The sequence below is a fragment of the Kogia breviceps genome, chromosome 13 (genome assembly GCF_026419965.1).
Source record: "Kogia breviceps isolate mKogBre1 chromosome 13, mKogBre1 haplotype 1, whole genome shotgun sequence".
Lineage (NCBI taxonomy): Eukaryota > Metazoa > Chordata > Mammalia > Artiodactyla > Physeteridae > Kogia > Kogia breviceps.
The window spans coordinates 71,456,387-71,477,565 of NC_081322.1; the positions used below are offsets into that span (position 1 = coordinate 71,456,387).

The 21,179-nt window shown below is 42.0% G+C and overlaps 1 protein-coding gene across 1 annotated transcript in view; it reads left to right on the forward strand.

The window, feature by feature from the left end:
* Window positions 1-986: 986 nt before the first annotated feature.
* The window catches only part of UTRN (utrophin), a 506,315-nt gene continuing 486,122 nt past the window's right edge, over window positions 987-21,179 (forward strand). Inside the window, exons 1-2 of the mRNA XM_067010961.1 lie at window positions 987-1,842; window positions 7,199-7,363. Coding sequence (XP_066867062.1) covers window positions 7,285-7,363 — 79 coding nt within the window. The 5' untranslated portion in view covers window positions 987-1,842; window positions 7,199-7,284. The remainder of the gene's footprint in view (window positions 1,843-7,198; window positions 7,364-21,179) is intronic.

Below are 21,179 nucleotides of genomic sequence, written 5' to 3' on the forward strand. Positions count from 1 at the left end.
AGTGCCAGTGGAACTGACAGGCCACAAACTGGTGTTTGTAAAATGAATGAATGAATGAAAGTGGATGAATAAATTATACCCACTTCCTGTTAATCTTCTGGATTTTATTTGGCTTATGTGAAGAAAATCCCCCCAAAGGAAGGAGGCTAAGCTAGAGACTTTATAAGGAATACTATCTTTCAGAACCTCCCCCCACCCCCCAATGGACTGGGGAAACTTGTACTTTATAACTAATAAAAGACTAGTGAGTTATTTCTAAAAAATTTGTTTAAGGCTCCTAGTGGTTTATCTTTACTACCTCGTAAATTGTTAACTCTCAAATATTAAACCAGCAATAAACCAGAGCTCCCTTATCAATCATCCTTTCCTCATTGTTTATACGAACTAGGAATTTAGGTTGCTGTTTTTTTTCCCCTCCCAAGTGTGATTATCATGTAAAAGAATCACAGGAACACACTGGGAATGACATATGTAAGTAAGAAAAATTCACACACAACACAAACTCATATTTTGCCATCACCTCAGCCTTGCAACAGGCTCTGTAATAGATGTTTGTGTGTATGTATATTGGAAAAACAGAAAAACAAGGTCAGCACAAACAGTATTTGTACGTATGAACGAATGTAAAACAAAAGTTTTTCTTAACATTAAAAATGACACCAAGAAAATTATATAAAATAGATATACCCTTGGAACTAGGACCCCCAATTCAGCAACATCAGCACACTGAGATGGGAGAAAGAAAACCACCTTGACTAAAGACCAGGTTTGCCTGGGGTGGGTGTGACTCACATTTTCGGATTATCTGAATAAAGGGGATTGTGTCTGCACGAGGCATCCATGCCAGCTCTGGGCTCTCGGCACTCACAGTCCACTCCGGGTGGGCCGCCCCAGGCCAGCCGAGCGCCAGCCCGGCTGCTGCAGCCGGGGAGGGCGCGCGGGGCGGGCGCTGATTGACCGGGCGCGCGGTCAGGTGACCCCGGGCGCCACGTTCCCGGAGCCCAGCCTGCGGTGGCCGCCTGGGCCGGGCCGGGGCCAAACCCGGGGCCGAGAGGAGCTGATCTCCTGGAACAAAGTTGCCGGCCCTGCGGCAGCGGGGCGGGAGAGCCGAGGGGGGAGGGGGAGCGGCTGGCCGGACCTGCTCGGCCCCCTTCTCCTCGGGAGAGCGAACCCCGAGTGCCCGGACAAGAGCCAGTTCCCAGGAGGGCGTCCACGCGCACCCTGGCGGTCCTGCGCCCTCCCCTGCCTCCAGGGCCTCCGGCGCTCCTCTCCCTTCGCCAACAAAGGGGCAGGCCCGCGGAGGGGGGGGAGGGAGGAGGCGGAGCCGGAGGAGCGAGCCGCTCGCGCACAAAGTTGTGGAGTCGCCTTTCCTCGGAGGAGGGGAGCGGGCAGCCGCAGCCTGCAGCGGGCTTTCTCCCGCCGAGGGGCGAGGAGGAGCCTCCGGCTCCCGAAGCCGATTGGGGAATCTCGGGTGCCCCCCTCCTTGCGGGTCATTTCGGCAGACGGAAAACTCTCTAGTGTTTGGCAAACTTGGTGCCTGCGCGCCCGTTCCAGGTTTGCACTTGGACTGTTTTGTTTTTGTTTTTGGCGGAACTACGGGGCAGGAAGATTGCACAAGTTAGGGGCGTTTTCAGTCGGGTGTCAAAAAAAATTTTTTTTTTCTTTCGGATCTTGTATGGTTTTCCATAGTTGCTTTTTAAAAAACATCCGCATCACAGAGCTCACGTTCGCACACACCCCCGCGATTACTACGCCTCAAACACAGCAGAGGAGCCCTCGGCCCGCTCGGGACGCGGCGGCGGCGGCGGGCAGGCGAGGAGGGCCCGCGGGTCACCGGAGCAGGTAAGCCCATGCATTATTGAGCCTCGGGCCGGGTAATGTGACCGCAGCCCCGGGGAAACGGGGCGTAGGCTGCGGGGAGGATGGACTTTTCTGCGGCTCCTGCGCCCAGGATCAGCGTCCCGAGCTCCTTCTCAAGGCTGAGACTAAGACGTAGCCAACTTTTGCTTGCACTTTCCTTGGAACCCCAGTTCAGCTCCCGGCGGCGGGACGGAGAATGCCAGAAACGTGGAGGGAGCTCGGGCGAGAAGGTCCTCGGAATCCGTGTAGTAGCGAACGACCCAAACTCCTCCGACTGGTTCCGGGCTCCGTCTTCTCTTCCAGTCTTCCTCCCGGCTAGGGTGAGAGGGTCGCGCCTCCGTGCGCGCCGGGCCAGTGATCTCCAAGAGGGGACGTGGCTTCCTAGAGGGCCTGTCACACACACCCCAGCCCCGGGAAGGCGGGGCCCCGGAGGTGTCCGCAAGGACAGGGTGGGGAGAGGTTCCCAGCTATCCGCCTGGCAGGAAAAGTGCTCGACCTCCGGGCCGTTGCTGCTCCCGAGGGTGGGGCTTTGGAGAGGTGACGAGGGGCGCTTGGTCGGTGCGTGGTACCGCGCGTCGCCTCTTCTGGTTTCCCGGACCCTTGGCATCTCTTGCTGCAAGTGGTAGGTAATTCATGTCCCTTTGTGGCTCTGGGTCCGAGGCTCTTGTTGCCCAAGGCTCCTTTGAAAACCAAGACAGCACTAATTTTAGGCTGTGCAACTTTTAGAAGGCACGCTATTAAAAGTGCATTTTTTTCGCCAAGTCCCATATTACCAAAGGGACTCGTGCCAGGGTTGTTTCAAGGGGAGGAGAAAACGTGTCCGACTTCCAAGAGCCAGGGAACTCACACTTTGTTTTACGCTTAACTGGGGAGCCCGGGTCTAACCTGGGTTTAACAGTCCCTCTCACAGGGATGCCCCGGGGAGAGCCTCCTCTTTACCAACCTCCAGGTCACCTGGGTCACCAAGGCCTCGCGGGTCGGTTCCTCATGGAACTCCCCTTGGGACGGTCAGTTGCCGTAGCAGGCGTGAACCGAGTTCGGGGAAGCGCCGATTCCCGGGGTTCGGGCGGGAGCTCGCGGCCTCAGGGACCCCCGGCAGTAGGCTCATCCATTCCTTTGTAACTTGCATGGGCCTCAGGAAGTCGGGTGGTCCCCTCCGGGCTGGTTGCTGGTGGGCCCGGGGCATGCAGCCTGCCGATAGCGCTGCGAGTCAGGCGAGAGCTGCTGGAACGCGAAGCTCCTGTGTGCATTGGCTTCCAGAGGGCCAGGCGGCGAGGGCCAAGGTTTACGCGGAGTCATTCCCCGCCCCCTGGACCCGTATTTATGGGACCGATGAGACAGCTCTTTAACTCTCCTTCAGGTGTTTGCCTAAAATTAATTGCCTCTGTAAACAGCATTAACCGCAACAGTATGAACCTTCCCTTGGAGCGCTTCCGAGAATGAATGGCAGTTCTTGGCACTGGGCGGTGTCTTTTACTAAGTTTCATGCGGAGCCGCAAACTCTGGCCCTCTGGGCTTCCTTTTCCACTCCCTCTAGCATTCTTAGGTTTTGGTTCCCGGTGTAAATGAATGAATAGTTTTTGCCTAAGGACCCACACCGTATTTCCGTCATAACTGCACATTGTTAAACATGTTTGTATTCTTACATTTTGTAATTTCCAAATTAAAAAAAAATTAAAACATTAGATTTGCCCATAAGGCCATCCCCCATACTTTCAACCCGGTTTATGGCCACACACTCACGGCTTCTGGTGCATATGACAGCCAGAGACGTTCTGAAGAAAGCTGGTGAATATAGAGTGTACTGGTTTCAGTGAGAAAGAGCTGGCTAAACTGTGCAGAACATCATTATAAGGCAACAGAACCTAGAGCAGAGGTAACAATAAATTACAACTGTAGAGGGCTTAAAGCTTGTAAAGCAATAGCCCATTCATTGATTCTGTTTCTCGCCTAGCTTGGTGTGGAAAATGGCCTTGCTTCCATACTATTGATGTCGAAGTGGAGGGTCACCCGGAGGCACATTGTTAGTGATGAAAGTTTGATCTGTCTTCTGGCAACCAATAATGAATTGCCGCCATACGTTACTCAGCTTGGAGACCCCTGCCCATTAGTGGCACCAAGTGTCAGTCAGTGGGTATCTGTTACTGTTAAAATGGTCTTCTGTGCTTCTCCCACCTTCCCATTCTTTCCTTGTCCTCTGATCCCCCTTACTGCTGTATCTTTGTAGCATATAAAGAAGAGAAAATTTGAGAGTTTATCTTAAGTAGTGGCAAAATAAAATATTCTGATGAAGGAACATTAACGTGCAAATGAAATAAAGTTCTGTGTGAACAGTATACTTCTCTTTTAGGGACTGGGAAGTGTCTTTGGAAAGTGTTGAAGAAGACCCTTGGCTAAGACCGCTTATGAAGGAGAGCATTCGAAATACCTTTCAAAGGGAATAATTAGTTGCTTTCTAGTACAGAGAATTTTTGGGGGGCAAAACTGATTTTCCATAGTGAAATTTTATGTGCATTCTTCTGAACAAAGTTTTTGGTTCTTGAATATAATAAAATACACTTAAGAATTCAGCAAATCTTTTGCAGTTCCGTACCCCCCCAAATGAACTTAATTACATAATAATCCATAAAGTATAACAGTAGTGGACAATATAAAAAATAAAAAATGGGGGCTTCCCTGGTGGCGCAGTGGTTGAGAATCCGCCTGCCGATGCAGGGGACGCGGGTTCGTGCCCCGGTCCGGGAAGATCCCACATGCCGCGGAGCAGCTGGGCCCGTGAGCCATGGCTGCTGAGCCTGCGCGTCCGGATCCTGTGCTCTGCAAAGGGAGAGGCCACAACAGTGAGAGGCCCGCATACCACCAAAAAATAATAAAAAAAAATAAATAAATAAATAAAAAAATAAAAAATGTTTTTTACACCCTCACAAAATCTGGCAGGCTGATGATCCAATCCATGTGTTCCTCCCTACTAGAGAGGAAATTGTTCCTAAAGCTTCAGCAATCCACCACAGTTTTCATGTGAGTCAAACACTTTAACACTTAAAACATTTTTCTGAGGTAATTTTGATCTCTTTATTATTAGAACACACCTTTTTCCTAACTGGTAAGGAAAAAAATAATATATTTTATATATTTATATATTATAAAATAATACGGTGTTTCCTTGAATGTTATATGTCATAAAACATTGTAATATGTAAAACTTCTAATTATTTCATAAATATGTGAAATGAAATATATTACAAAATAATAATGCCACGTGGTATATCCTTGAAATAAAGAACTGAGTTGTCTAATCCTAGTTAGCCGTAAACTCTGGTTGTGATATCTATTGTAATATGTGAATTAATGGCTATTGCGTGTAGATTAATATTTGGATGTGTTGACTGTTATATTCCCAATTAAATGATTAATTTATTTAACTGGCATTTGGGGTGCTCATAGGGGATGTTAGGATATAGCCAAATTGCTGAACTTAAACTTGAATTCTGATTCTGTTTGGATTGTTTGGGCATTGTGTTCCAGAAAGTACTAGGGCTATTATTAGTGACATTCTTAAAGAGAAGTGGTACTGCAGGATAGAATCCTCAATTCTTTAAATTTTAAAGGTGCCTCTGACTAATTAATTGCTAAAGATTAAAATTATTTTGAGTGATATGTATTCTCAGCAGAATTTTCATGATGTATTTTCCAGAATAAAATCTGTGTCAATGGATATAACATGTAACCGTCCAGATTTATATATAATCCAGACCATTCCTGAGATCAGACTTTTTTGTTATTTCCACTTGTATATCTCAGAGGCATCTCAAACTCAGTAAATCCAAATCACACTCATTATTTCTGCCTTTAGAGGCTCATCCTCCAGTGTTCCCCAGCTCAGTGAATGACTCAATTAATTGCCCAAGCCCAAATTGGGCAGTCATTTTGTACCTCAGTATCCTGAACATCTCATATCCAATCAGTTTCCAAATCCTATTGACCTTTACTTAATATCTAATATACCACAAGTCCACGCACTTCTTTCCATCTACCCTTATTTAGGCCACAATCATGTTGCTTCCCAGCTTAAAACCATCTACTGGATTCCCGCTGCTCTTTTTTTTTTTTTTTTTTTTTTTGGCTGCGTTGGGTCTTCGTTGCTGCGTGCAGGCCTTCTCTAGTTGCCGAGAGCAGGGTCTGCTCTTCTACTCTTCGTTGAGGTGCGCGGGCTTCTCATTGCGGTGGCTTTTCTTGTCGCAGAGCATAGGCTTTAGGGCGCGCGGGCTTCAGTAGTTATGGTGCACAGGCTTAGTTGTTCCACGGCATGTGGGATCTTCCTGGACCAGGGATCGAGCCTGTGTTCCCCTGCAATGGCAGGCGGATTCTTAACCACTGTGCCACCAGGAAAGTCCCCCCACTGCTTTTTAGGAAAGCCTTGACATGGTCTCTAAGGCCCTGTCCCTGGTCCTATCTACCTCACCTAGTGCAACAGGTCTCTCTCCTCTTGGCTGTTCTCTCCTAAAGCACTGGCCTTTGCTCAGATTCATGAATGCTCCATGATTCTTCCTGTCACTTAACATGGGAGATTCTCTTCCCACCTCTCTTTTTGTTTTTGTTTTTGTTTTTGTTTTTTTTTTCAGTACGCGGGCCTCTCACCGTTGTGGCCTCTCCCGTTGCGGAGCACAGGCTCCGGACGCGCAGGCTCAGCGGCCATGGCTCACGGGCCCAGCCGCTCTGCGGCATGTGGGATCTTCCCGGACCGGGGCACGAACCCGTATCCCCTGCATCGGCAGGCGGACTCTCAACCACTGCGCCACCAGGGAAGCCCCCCACCTCTCTTTTTGGCTAATTAAATTCATCTCATCCTTGAAAGCTTGGCTCAAATGTCACCTCTTCAAGAAACCCTTCTTTAATTGCCCAGAGCAAATCAGATTCTTCTTCTGTATGCTCATACTACTCTATGCCTCTCGTTTATACATTTGTAACATATTAGTATTATAATGAAATAATTCATTATATAATTAATTGCTTGGTGTCTATGAATTTCAAAATAGTACAGGCTGTGTCTCTTTTTGATAGTCATATTTCCATCGCCCAGATCAGTGCCTTACACACAGTCTCTGAATGAATATTTACCGAATGAATGGTTACTATATATAACTTTATATAACTGTATATGACTATATAATGTATAGTTTGATATTTATAGTCATGTATATTATATAGTCATTATACATATTATAGTTGTATATTATAGCAATATATGTAATATGTTATATATGTTAATATATATGTCAACATATATATTGTAGTCATATATTTTTTTTCAAATCAATATTTTCCCATTTCTCTTTAGGTATTGATGTTGCTCATTATAGAAAACTGAAAGTCTTAAAAAGAGGACCTTGTAAAGTCCTTGGATTATATTGAAACTCAGCTAAGATGGCCAAGTATGGAGAACACGAGGCCAGGGCTGACGATGGGCAGAACGAGTTCAGTGACATCATTAAGTCCAGATCTGGTAAGTAATGGAAGCTTAAGAAAATGAATAATTTTTATGCATAAACTGCTTAGAAGACACAGGATTGTTTTTTTTTGCGGAACGCGGGCCTGTCACTGTTGCGGCCCCTCCCACAGGCTCCGGACGCGCAGGCGCAGCAGCCATGGCTCACGGGCCCAGCTGCTCCGCGGCATGTGGGATCCTCCCGGACAGGGGCACGAACCCGCGTCCCCTGCATCGGCAGGCGGACTCGCAACCACTGCGCCACCAGGGAAGCCCAAGACACAGGTTTTTATTGGCTTGTTTTGTACTGTTCTTGTGAGACAAACTTCTTTTGAGAAACATAATTCTGACAAATGACTACTACATTGTAAATGGTGATATAATATCTCTGTGTATCCTATCTTCATTTCTCAATCCAACTTGGTCTCCTGGTATGTTGCTTGACATTGCTTGGTGAAACTGCCACCTGTTAGTTGATTGCTGTTCATTTATAAGAAACCCCTTGAACACAAAAGGCAGCTTAAAAAAATGGTGCTTGAAGTAGGAAGTACTGTGGTTTCTGCTGGGATGGATCCTGTTGAGTTTGGCTTCCATACCGCCTTTCCTCCATCCCATTTGGTGACCATTTCTAGGCCAACAGGTGTCCTCCTACCTGTTCTTCCCATTTTGAAACTTCTTATGAACCTTCTCGAGGCACAGTTTCTGCTTAGGTAATGTAATAAACTAGACTAAGACAGATTAATGGTTTTCATACGAACATTTAAATTGGGGACTTAAAGATACCACTCCCTCCCCCAATTTTTTAATATAACCGAGTGCTTCTTTACTCTGGCTGTACAAATGAATCAACTGGGGAGTTTTTTTTAAAAAAATGCAGATGTATTGTCTCCACTACAGAACTATTGCATAAAAATTTCTGTATTTTAAAAAAGCTTCAAATACAATTCTGAGATAGACTCTATGGGTAGGTATTTTTGAGCAGGCAGGACCTTTCTGAGTTTTGAAAATTGCACGGAACTCCACCTCGGTGTGAACACTATACTTAAGTATCTTTGAGAGTTACTTTGGGCTATAAACTTGCATCCAGTGTCACTTTAAAACCATAAAAGGAACCTAACATCTGTTTTTGCTGTGTGCACCATCTTTATTTATGTTAGGAAGTTATTTCTTATTGTATGAATCTGGAGAAATATGCACTGAAAATAAGCTCCAAATTAATAGAGATATGCATTTAAGATACATTTCCCTCTATGACTCTATTGTTGGTTGATTGGTAAAGATTTTGGTTATTACAGTCTTGGCTTTAAATATGTAGGTGCTATTGTGTAGCTTGAAGGATATTTTGGGGGGTACAGCTTAATATCTTATCTTAAAATATGCTCTGAGAATGTTTTATTGCCCCCAAATTATTTTTGATTTAAATGCTTTAGTAGTATAGAGTACTATGTCGATATAAGGGATTATTAATATCTTCTTAAGAGTATAGGATGTATATCCAGAAATATATAAATGTAACAAGGAGGAAAATGAATGTGAGACAATTTAATGTATCCATGCTTGTCATGTTCTATAAATTGTGAGGAGTTATGTTCTTAAATAGTTTTCTGAGTCAACCTCCATTATAGTAAGACCTTTGATATTTATAACTATGTACTTTAGCCATGTTCATAAAAAAGTAAATATATAAGTTTAAAAATACTGGGTATATATGATGAGTACCCATAACTTTCAAACTATTCTTTAAATTAAAAATGATTATTTCAAAAGACTGACTATTCTCATACACTATTGGGGGATAGTTGGGCAAAAATTATTACATGTTTTTTAAAAACATTTTATTTATTCATTTATTTAATTTTTTAGCTGCATTGGGTCTTCGCTGCTGCACACGAGTTTTCTCTAGTTGTGGCGAGCGGGGGCTACTCTTTGTGGTGGCCTGTGGGCTTCTCATTGCGGTGGCTTCTCTTGTTGCAGAGCACGGGCTCTAGGCTCTCGGGCTTCAGTAGTTGTGGCTCGTAGGCTCAGTAGTTGTGGCTCGTGGGCTCTAGAGTGCAGGCTCAGTAGTTGTGGCACACAGGCTTAGTTGCTCCACGGCATGTGGGATCTTCCCGGACCAGGGCTCGAACCCATGTCCCCTGCATTGGCAGGCAGACTGCCAACCGCTGCGCCACCAGGGAAGCCCTATTACATGTTTTTAAATTATTTATTTATTTATTACTTTTATTATTTTTTGTGTGGTACGCGGGCCTCTCACTGTTGTAGCCTCTCCCGTTGCAGAGCACAGGCTCCGGACGTGCAGGCTCAGTGGTCATGGCTCACGGGCCCAGCCGCTCCGCGGCCCATGGGATCTTCCTGGACCAGGGCACGAACCCGTGTCCCCTGCATTGGCAGGCGGACTCTCAACCACTGCGCCACCAAGGAAACCCCCTATTACCTGTTTTTAACATATGCATACCAGTTGGCCCAGTAACTCTATTTTTGGAGTTTTGTTCCTAGGGAACGCACAGAAATGTACAAGCAAAAAGTTGATCACAGAAAAAAATTATAAACACCATAAAAATCAAATATTGTGGATTGGTGAAATCATAATTTCCCAAAGTATTTTGAAAGCAGCATAAGTTCTAATGTGTAATTCAAATAAGGATGTCATAGGCAAAATAATTTTAGGAAACAATGGTTAACCTACTCTGTTCCTTTTAGTGTAGGGCACTTGAATAAATTATATAGAAACTCAGTGGAGCTAATTAAATTAGCGTGTATTCATAAAGTAGAAGATTATACATTCATAAAAATGTATGTGTATGTATATGACCATAGAAATGTGTTCTTGATGTTACATTAAAAATATGTGCAATATGAAGTCATTTATGTGAAAAATATTTTTTTTCAAAAAAGTTTAGCAGTGTATACTAAAATGTTAATAGTGGTCATCTTGGCTTTATAATTTTTCTCTTTTTGTTCATATGTACTTTCTAAAGCTTGTCAATGAGCCTGTATTACTTCTTATATTTTTAAAGTATTCTTAAAAATCTCAAATTGCTTCGACTGTTTTAATGCCAAGGTGATGACTATTACTTGGTTTTTTTTTTTTTTTTTTTTTTTGATGGCTCCTACTTCAAAAAACATTGAAAAGTTATCAGTTGCATAGCTGAGATCTGAATCACATTCTTTTGGCTGGATTATGTTACAAAAAGCAGTAGATAAATTTGGATATGAATGGGCCTATTAGTTTCAATCTTGCTTTCTGGAAGGCACTTTTTTGATTCTTTTAAGGTAAATATTAACTCAGTGGTCAGTTCTCATGGTACTCTAAAATTTACATGTTGAACAGGGATCTTTAGTTCAGATTAAGTCAAAGGAATCATCTATATATGATGCATATATTTAACATCTTTATTGGAGTAGAATTATTTTACAGTGTTGTACTAGTTTCTCTTGTACAACAAAGTGAATCAGCTATATGCATACATATATCCCCATATCCCCTCCCTCTTGCATCTCCCTCCCACTCTCCCTATCCCACCCCTCTAGGTGGTCTCAAAGCACTGAGCTGACCTCCCTGTGCCATGCAGCTGCTTCCCACTAGCTATTTGTTTTACATTTGGTAGTGTATATGTGTTAATGCTACTCTCTCACTTCGTCCCATCTTACCCTTCCCCCTCCCCGTGTCCTCAAGTCCATTCTGTATGTCTGTGTCTTTATTCCTGTCCTGTGCCTAGGTTCATCATTTTTTTTTTTTTTTTAGATTCCATATATATGTGTTAGCGTACAGTATATGTTTTTCTCTTTCTGGCTTACTTCACTCTATATGACAGACTCCAGGTCCATCCCATAATTCAAAGAGTCATGTACCACAATGTTCATTGCAGCACTATTTACAATAGCCAGGACATGGAAGCAACCTAAGTGTCCATTGACAGATGAATGGATAAAGAAGATGTAGCACATATGTACAATGGAATATTACTCAGCTATAATGCATATTTTTAAAGATCCTCCTTGGATGCATTCTATGCTGAATTTTTGCTTTTTCATTTTTTTAAGGGATTGTTGTCCTATAGGAGAATTTTGATTCAAATCTGTTCCTCTATGTTTCTTTTGAGGGAGTAGCTATGGGGGAGGGGATAGAGATTAGGGTGGAAAAGAGAAGTGATGTTGAGATTATACTGGTAAATTTATCTCTTGGTTTATGACAATTCCTCTTCCTCTCCAAATCCTTGAGTTTGGACAGTCTAAAAGCCTGGCATCATAAAAATATTGGTGCATTTTATGTTAAGGTATTAGGATTGTTTATATTGACCATATTCAATATTAATTTGCTTTATGCAGTGTATGAGGTTTAATAATTTTTTAAAGTCATTTTTACCACCTAAGCAGAAATCTGAAATATCAAGAGCAGGTGAGGAAATAGTTTCATGAATATAAAAGTCATATATTTCTTTATGGTTGTAATACATTTGCCTTGGATTTCAGTGACTTTTGGAAAAGAACTTGAAAGAATAAGACCTTTAATGATTCAGGGCCTGGGCTTGGGTAAAAGTAGATCTTTCCCTAACTTAAAACACGCAAGTCAAATTCATCTGTCGAGTGCATCTTTGATAGCTTGAATTAGTGGGCTTCAGAAAGTTTAACAATTTATTAAGTATTTTGAGAGTAGGCCAAGAGTAAGAATTTTTTTTAAGTGAAATATGTTGTCCATGGAGTCTGATGCATAAACTTCTGCTTGGAACATTTTAAACAGGAAATAATAAAGTGGTTTGAGATATGTATAAAATCAAAGAATATCCTCTCCACTATTTTATTCTGTCAATAGCTGACACTAATGCCAGTAACATAGAATAAGTCAACCTTTTCTGTTCTTCTCAGTGCTGGTGTGGTAAGTTTTAGCTCAAAGCCCCCCCTAGAGGGTAGACTTCAGGGCTAAAGACTGTGCCAACCAGCTCCAAGTGGGGATTTTGACTGTTTAGGGATTAGAAGCAGAGATTCTCAGATGGGAACATTTGTTGAATGAATTAGTCGGTAAACTCCACATCGTTGTATGATTGAAAGCATTCTTTCAAAGCCTTTAGGCAGGAAGCCTGAGTGTAACAGTTTTATCATTTCTTTCTTCACCTTTTTTATTCTTGTGTAATCCTGGGATCTAATTGTTGAGGGAACCTTAGAGGCCCTATCACCTGGCCATGCCTGTGCGGTGGTTACCCAACCACCTCCAGTGCACACCTCCAGTGACGGGACCTCACTGATGATGATGATGATAATTCTAGCAACTTATATTTATTGAACACATACAGTGTGCAGATGTGGTGCTCAGAGTTTAATCCTCAAAACCACTACTTCACAGATGACAGACATGAGCCACACAGATGTATAATAATTTGCCACACTGGTCTTCTTTCTATTTCTCCAAAGGCCCAGTCATGCCTACCTCAGGGCCTTTGCACACCCCTCTTCCCCTGCCTTTGCCTGATGGGCTCTTTCTTCTCATTTAGAGCTAGGCTTCAGTGTCACCTCTGAGAGAACGTCCCTGCTGACTTTAGAAAGTAGCTCTCCCAGTCATTCTTGACTGTATCACTATATTTAAGTTCCCTATATGCTCTATCACTATATGGTACTCTTCTTGTTTTTTGTGCTTGTTAATGTCCTTCCTACTAAAATTTAATTCTACAAGAATAGGGACCCATATATCCCTGGGACCAAGCCCAGTGTCTAGCTCACAGTAGGTGAGCAATGAATGCCTATTCAATGAAAAAAGCTACAGAAATAGAAAGTACCAGAGCTGGGGTGAGACCTCAGGTGATCTGACTCTAGAAACCCTCATTTGACCTTTGTAGAGTGCCCAGTTTCCTAATTTACCAGGTAGTTTATTCTGTTGCTGCCGGAACGTTCTTTTTCATTTTGTGCCTAAATCTATCTCTTAGAAAACTTGCAGAGTATCAATCGTATTTATATATATCCTCTTCTTTCGTAGTTACAAGATTGGGACCCTGGGCTGTGAGACAGAGCTGCTCCAGGCCTCCTGCTGGCATCACAGCCCCTGCTAAAGGAGAGCCGATTGCAGGAGCCGGCGAGCTGCTGCTGGCCCTGATTATTGTCTCTGTTCTCTGTCATTCTCTGTTAAGAGTTAGCAAAGGGGAAAATAAGAGTTAGCAGTCCTCTGGGTGGAAGGTAGAAAAATTGATAATCTGTTTCGGACATGAATTCCCTTTTCTCTTTTCCCCTGCCTGCTGCTCAAGGCTTTTAACTCACTGGTGAAAAAAAAGGTAGTGGATTTCAGATGCACTGCGATATGGCACAGTTTTAAGGCCTGGTCTGATGCCCAGATGGGTATCTGGCGTTGAAAGAGCTGGTAGGTGCAGAGGGAGGGAGAGGGAAGAAAAGAGAGGCCAGTGAAATAAAAATAAAACAAATTATTTAATATGGAATATTATATATACCAGGTTACATTTATAGCAGGCCTAAAAAGATGCTATGTTTGCAATAAAGTAAACTTGCTTAACAAGATGGGGTTTTATGAAGCTATGAGGAAAGTTACCTTATTTGTTTATCTTTTAGAGGCCTTTCTTTAGAAAAGACAGTGGTGACGTTGTATTTCCCATTGGTCTACCTCTTTCTCTTTCATTTAAAGAAATATCTGTGAGGGGATTTGACTGAAGAGTTTAAGGGACTGTGAAAAATAATTCTTCTTCTTCTTCTCCTTGTTCTTCTTCGTTTGTTTTTTTTTTTTTTTTTTTTTCTGAAGCTTTAGTTGGCTGGAATACCTGTGCTTTGAAGGGAGTCTTTGAGCAGATTTGGTTTTTTTCCATGAGCCCTGGGGATTTGTGGTGAGGGACAGTGACCCTGGTGGAAATTCAACTCCAGCAGAGGAGTGCAGCTATTCTTGTCATGCGCATAAAAATATTCTCTGTGTTGGTACCTCATTACGCTGAAGTAGTGCCATCAGAGAAAAGATTTCTGTATTAATGTGATTCTCATGACCTGTTACTAGGGTTGTGAAAGCTGTGTCGGTGATCCGTTCTTGAGAGAAAAACATGAATTGTGGAGAATGTTCTAAACAGTGGAAGTACTTTATTATATAGACAGAATGGAAAACTCAGTTTTATTGAGCCTTATTTGAGTCCAGATTTGAGCTAGATGCCAATAGGATGATTTTGTGGGAACAAGGGAACATGCAAGATGGTTGATTTTTCTGGGAACAAGGGAACATGCAATATCGTTGATGGTTGTAAAAATTACTTAAAATTTTATTGCGAAAGATTACTCAGAGGCTTTCACATGTATTGGTTAGGTTTTTTTTTCTCCTTAAGCTGTTCATGTGGAGGCAGAGGTGTTTCCTGTATTATTCTTTCTATTTTTTTTGGTATGCCGTGTTTAATAATGAGTACAGTCAGTTTAGTATTTGAAAGGTGAGTCGGTATGAGTTTTTAATATATATTTACCTTCGAAATGATGGCTGTGGACGGAAGAATCTAAGCCGGATCTAGTCCTTTCACTTTTCCTTCCTCTTGTCCTCGATGAACACCCGTCAAGCGTGGGAGGCAGGTGGGCCCGGCTCCCCTGTAGCTCTCCGGCCTTGGCGCTGATGCCTTTTCACAACCAAACACCTGAGATTTCTTTATATTCCGCGGGCCTTCTCTGTCAGAAGCTTGGTCTCCTAGCCTAGCTAATAAGAGGAACTGTTTGTGCGTGGGCTCATCTGGTAGCTAAGATTAAGGTTTGGAGTGGTACAACCTCACATCCTGTTTTGAAAACTCAATTTACTAAAAAAAAAAAAAAAAAAAAAAAAAAAAAAAAAAAAAATCAGTTTTGGCACAGCCATTGAGCTCGTGATATAGATCGGGAGAATAACATTTCATTGGTGAATATTTTCAAATGAACGTTTTTTGGTAGGTGGGTGGTTGGCTAATTACGATTTCTGTCTAGTTCAATAATCTTAGCATTGAATTATGTAACATTTTTTTTTCCCCAAAAAAGCAGAAGAAAGCACATAATGGCATTTCTGATGTAGCAGAGAAATCCAATAAAAAAATATGACTTTACGTCTCGAAAGTGGCACAACTTTGAAAAATGCCGTCGTTGAAAAAATAGCTGCTTAGATCATCTTCTCCAATTCTATAGTTTTAATATTTGCACATTTCTTCCATGCCATGTTCTAATTAAGATTTTGGTGTAGGACATTTTCGTGAAGACCTCGAGGTGGAGAATAGCATTTTGAGGTTGATACTGATTGATTGCTTCTCTTGCTACTCATCAGCTATGTGAGTGTTGTGATTTAATATTAGTTCAGTAATTACATAGATGTAAACATATGCTTTTATTTTGAAAGTCCGGTTTGGGGTTCAACCTCTATCCGGTTCCTAACTCAGGCTGCATATCAGATTGACCCCCGGGGATTCTGATTCAGTTAGTGGGGTGGGGTCCCTGCATCTGGAGTTTTAACAAGCTCAGCGGTTATTCTGTTTAGTGCCATTGATTTATGGACAAAGGAGGCAGGCTTAAGACTCTTGGAACCAAAGTGAAAGTGGTCTGTGCATTTCAAAGGAGCAGGGAGAACTATAGTCAAATGTTGAAGATTATTTCTCCTTACAAAATCTTCTTTTAAAATAATTTTAAGAGGTAATGGATTTCTTGGTATTGGACATTTTTTTTCTTTTGCCTTGTATTCTGAAGGGTTTTGGTCATGTTGAGCAAAGGTAAAACTGTGTAATGTGAGTCAGGAGAGTGATGAAACTTGGTGCATTTCTTATTGTGGTCTGTGGAACCAGAGGATCGTACCAAAATATTCAGCCCTGAAATATTTCTTCAAGGAGCACCTTGGTCTTCAGCTTGGTGCATTGAACCTCTTCCTGCTGCAAGCTTAATGTCGGATCCTGAATTATTTTGTGGAGTCATCTGAACTCATCATAAAAATTGATTGTCTATCTTTTCTAAGAAAAATTTCCAAGACAGATGTGGTTTTGACTCGTGGTGAGGAAAAATCCTCACATCCATCCTCTATGTTGGTTTTCTTTTCTTTTTTTTTTTTTTTTTTAGTTAATTTATAATTTATTCATGCAATGGAATGATTTGCAATGAAAAATCACACATCCTTTCTGTATTTATATAGGATGATTTCTAAGATATGATATAAAGTGTAAAAACATAATAACATTATGCTAGTTTTATCTTTAAGGTTAAGCCATTACATTTGTATTTGCCTCCTTGTTTTTGTAATTTTAAATAGGTGAAATCTAGTACTTACATTTAATATAACTATACTTCTTTTTGCTATAATGTAATTTAAAAATGAGTGAATTTTAAAAGATGAATAATGATTTTTTTTTTTTGTCATTGATGAATTAGGAGTTAAGTGATGTATGGACCACCACAGCAAGTTCCCTAAGGATCTATAAATACACCCCAGAGGTCTTGGGATGTTCTTATATTCATTTAACCAAACCTAACCAAACACCAAACCGCCAATCTCTTATAGTCTTTGAGTTATTTGCAGTAGAGTCTTTGAGCTCTAATCGTTAACCTCTTTGAAGATACAGAAGGGGATATTCATTTCTTCATTGATTAAATAACCTCCAGGGTGGTTTGAGATACATAATTGCTTTTCTGTAAGTCGTTGTGTGGAATTTGAGATCAGTCTCAGATTTGATGAGATCTATTCCTGAGGCAGTTTTAAGATTGAGACTTACAAAGAGACAACCTGGTGAGGCCTGAGTGGGATTGATGATTTCTATTTGAACAGAGACTTTTGTGCAGAGGTTGTGCAAGTGTGAATAAATTTTTTTCCTTCAGTTTTACTGAGATATAATTGACATACAGCACTGTGTAAGTTTTTTTTTTTTTTTAATTTGGTACGCGGGCCTCTCACTGTTGTGGCCTCTCCCGCTGTGGAGCACAGGCTCCGGACACGCAGGCTCAGTGGCCATGGCTCAGGGGCCCAGCCGCTCCGCGGCACGAACCCACGTCCCCTGCATCGGCAAGCGGACTCTCAACCACCGCGCCACCAGGGAAGCCCAGCACTGTGTAAGTTTAAAGCGTCCAGTATATACCTAAGGGATAATGATTTGACTTACATACAACATGAAATGATTATCATAGTAAATGTAGTGAACATCCATCATCTCATATAAAATCAAAATTTAAAAAGTAGAAAAAGATTTTTTTTCTGTTATGAGAACTCAGGATTCACTCTCATCACAACTTTCATATATAACATACAGCATTGTTAGTTACATTTATCATGTTGTACATTACATCCCTAGTACTTTATCTTGTAACTGGAAGTTTGTCCCTTTTCACCAAAGTGTGGGTAAATTTTTTGTGTGTGATTTTTTTTTTTTTGGATAATGTTTTTTTATAGCAAAATATACATAACATAAAATTGCCCTTTTAAAACATTCTCAAGTATACAGTGCAGTGGCATTAAGGTACATTCATATTGTTGTGCAGTCATCATCACCATCCATTTCCAGAATTTTTTCATCTTCCCAAACTGAAACTCTGTCCTCATTAAACACTAACTCCTCTTCCCCCTCCCTCAGCCCCTGGCCCCTGTCATCCTTAGGAGGAAGGCTTTTCAGATATATTTGGAACAAATAGACCACAAAATAAAATCAAAATCCACCCCAAAACAGATAGACTTAAAAACCAAATTTGGTTCTAGGTCGTAAATGATCCATTTCTTAAAGTGAATTGTTATATTGCCAGTTTAAAAATTATACTGTCTTTTTAAAATTGAGATATAATTGGCAGATAATATTATATGAGCTTCAAGTATACAACATAATGATTCGATATTTGTGTATATTGTGAAACATACTCACCACAATGAGTCTAGTTAATATATGTTCTAGCACCATAGTTATAGCATTTTATTTTCTTGTGATGAGAGCTTTTAAAATCTAGTCTTAACAACTTTTAAATATGCAGTACAGTATTATTAACTATAGTCACCATGCTGTATTTTATAGCCCCAGGACTTTTTTATAACTGGAGGTGTGTACCTTTTGACCCCCTCCTCACTCCTGCCTCTGGTAACCACCAATCTGTTCTCTGTGTCTTTGAGATGTTTTTGTTTTTTTTAAATTCCACATATAAGTGAGATCATGAGGTTATTTGTCCTTTTCTGTTGACTTATTTCACTTAGCTTAATGCCCTCAAGCTTTATTCATGTTGTTGCAAGGGGCAAGAATTCTATCTTTGTTATGGTTGAAAAATATTCCAGTGTACATTTTCTTTATTCATCCGTTGATGGACACTTAGGTTACTTCCATATCTTGGCTATTGTAAATAATGGTGCAGTGAACCTGGGGGTGCACATATCTTTTCAAGTTAGTGTTTACATTTTCTTTGTGTAAATAGCCACAAGTAGAATTCCTGGATCATATGGTAGTTCTGTTTTTATTCTGGGGGGGAACTTCTCTACTGTTTTCCACAGTGGCTACACCAATTTATAATCCCACCAACAGTGCACAAGAATTACCTTTTCTCTACACCCTCACCAACACTCGTTATTTCTTGTCTTTTTGATAACAGCTATTCTAAGAGGTGTCTGGTGGTATCTCATGGTGGTTTTGATTTGCAATTCCATGATGATTAGTGATGCGGAACACCTTTTCATGTACCTGTTAGTTGGTCATCTGTATGTCTTCTTTTGGAAAATGTCTGTTCAGATCTTTTGCCCATTTTACAATTAGATTGTTCGTTTGTTTTTGCTATTGAATTGTATTAGTTCTTTATATATTTTGGATATTAGCCTGTTGGAGGAGGTCATTGAGGGGATGTGACCGCTGGTTGACCTGCAAGGAGGATCCAGGCAATCAGAGGCTCCTCACCCCCTCCCCAGCCTTGGAATATATGTTCTACTCACTCTTCCTACACTAGGAGCTACTTTAGTAATGTGTTATTGAGACCATCTGGATCATATATATTACTAAATCCCTTAAGGGCTCTATATAAACTCTTAAGAATTTGGCCAGGCAGAAATCTACTCATCTTTCTGTCACCAAAGACAAGCCTTATATGTAAGTTCCCTTGCTTATTAAACCTGTCACCTACCAATGAGAAGTGGTCTGCCTCTTTCTTCCATCTCTCCTTGCCCTTTGTGTATGCGGGCCAGTTTCAGATTTTACTCAGGGAGCTCTAAAGGTTGCAACCAACATGACCCCTTATCAGGTATATGATTTGCATTATACTGTCTTTTAAAATTTAAAGTACAAGTATGACTCAGAGCTGGGAGAGTGAATCTGCATCTTATTTGGTGTTGAAGGCTCCTGGCCTTATCCAAAAGCCACCTTCGGCGGGGGTGGGGGGCGGCTCTGAGATAAAACTCCATGTATGCTCTAGTTTACTTTGCTCCTGTATATAGTCCCTTCATAGATGTTTAGAAAATGTTATACTGAAGGATGTAAAGATATTTATTTTTGTAGTTTTACATGTGGTATCAGTGGCCAGTTCTATAATATAACAGACCCTTCCTCATATGTTAAATCCCATTTTAATGCGTTGTCTGTAAAAAATTATTAGAGTGACTTGAATTATTTTAACTTATGTGTGCTTTTTCAAGAGATGTAGCCTGTTAGAAGAGTGTTGGTATGTGGAGAATGCACACACATGCTTGCCCTCTGTCTGGGGCCGGCCTTATTGAGAATTGGGTGTAGCACAGATCTTATTCTAGTGACCTGGCATCGAGGCAGATTGCTGAGAGAGGGGAACTCATTTGCATGTATGTTTCAATGAAGCATTTAGGGAAGTCTGATGCTGACCTATCTTTCTAGCCTCCCCCAACCCCCCACCACCTGTAGAATGCCCTGTGAGGGAGGCCAGTCGTCCTTTTCTTGCCTTTGGGACATGGCTTGCTTTGTTTTCTGCGCTTGATTGTTCTTCCCTCCCTACCCCTTAGTTTTGAAATCCCCATCTTTCAAACATGGGCATAAATGCCACAAAGCATTCTATTCTTCGATTGATCACAGAGCCACAGTCCATCCTCCTTCCCTCCTGTTCCCTCTTTATTTCTGTTTTTGGCTCTTCTTGTTTGTGTATGGGTACATGATTTCCTAATTTGACCTTCTCATTGCCAGCCTTCAGCTTAGTCGCCACACACAGTAAGTGCTCAATAAAAGCTTACTATGCATTTTAATGGTTTAATGAATCAGACTTGCTTATATACATACCGCATTCACTCAGCAAATGCTTGTTCAATCAGTGTTCCTAGATGATGAGCCCAGAGGTGAGCAAGACAGGTGTCTCTTCTTCAGGTGCTCTCAGGCTGGCTGGGAAGAGAGGTGTAAAGAGACATCCCTGCACAAAACCCAGTGCCACGTACACAAGGCTGTGGGAACAATGGGAGGAGGAAGGACAAAGTCTTACCTTGTTGGGAAGGAGGGTGGGGCTGGAAAGAGAGAGCCTTAAGAGGAAAGCAGGTGAGGTGTGCCTTGAAGGATGCATAGGAAGTAGCCTGTGGATCATGGAGGAAGGGCATTCTAAGCTGATGGATAAGAACAATGCATGTTGAGTCTGCAGCTGTTAGGTGAGTGTGGGACACTTGTCACAGATGATGGGAGAGGGTGGGGCCAGATTTTGAAAGCTCTTTTTTTTTTTGGGGGGTGCGCGGGCCTCTCACTGTTGTGGCCTCTCCCGTTGCAGAGCACAGGCTCCGGACGCGCAGGCTCAGCGGCCATGGCTCATGGGCCCAGCCGCTCCGCGGCATGCGGAATCCTCCCGGACCGGGGCACGAACCCGCATCCCCTGCATTGGCAGGCGGACTCTCAACCACTGCGCCACCAGGGAAGCCCTGAAAGCTCTTTTGAAGCATGCTAAATGGTTTGATCTTTTCCCCCAGGAT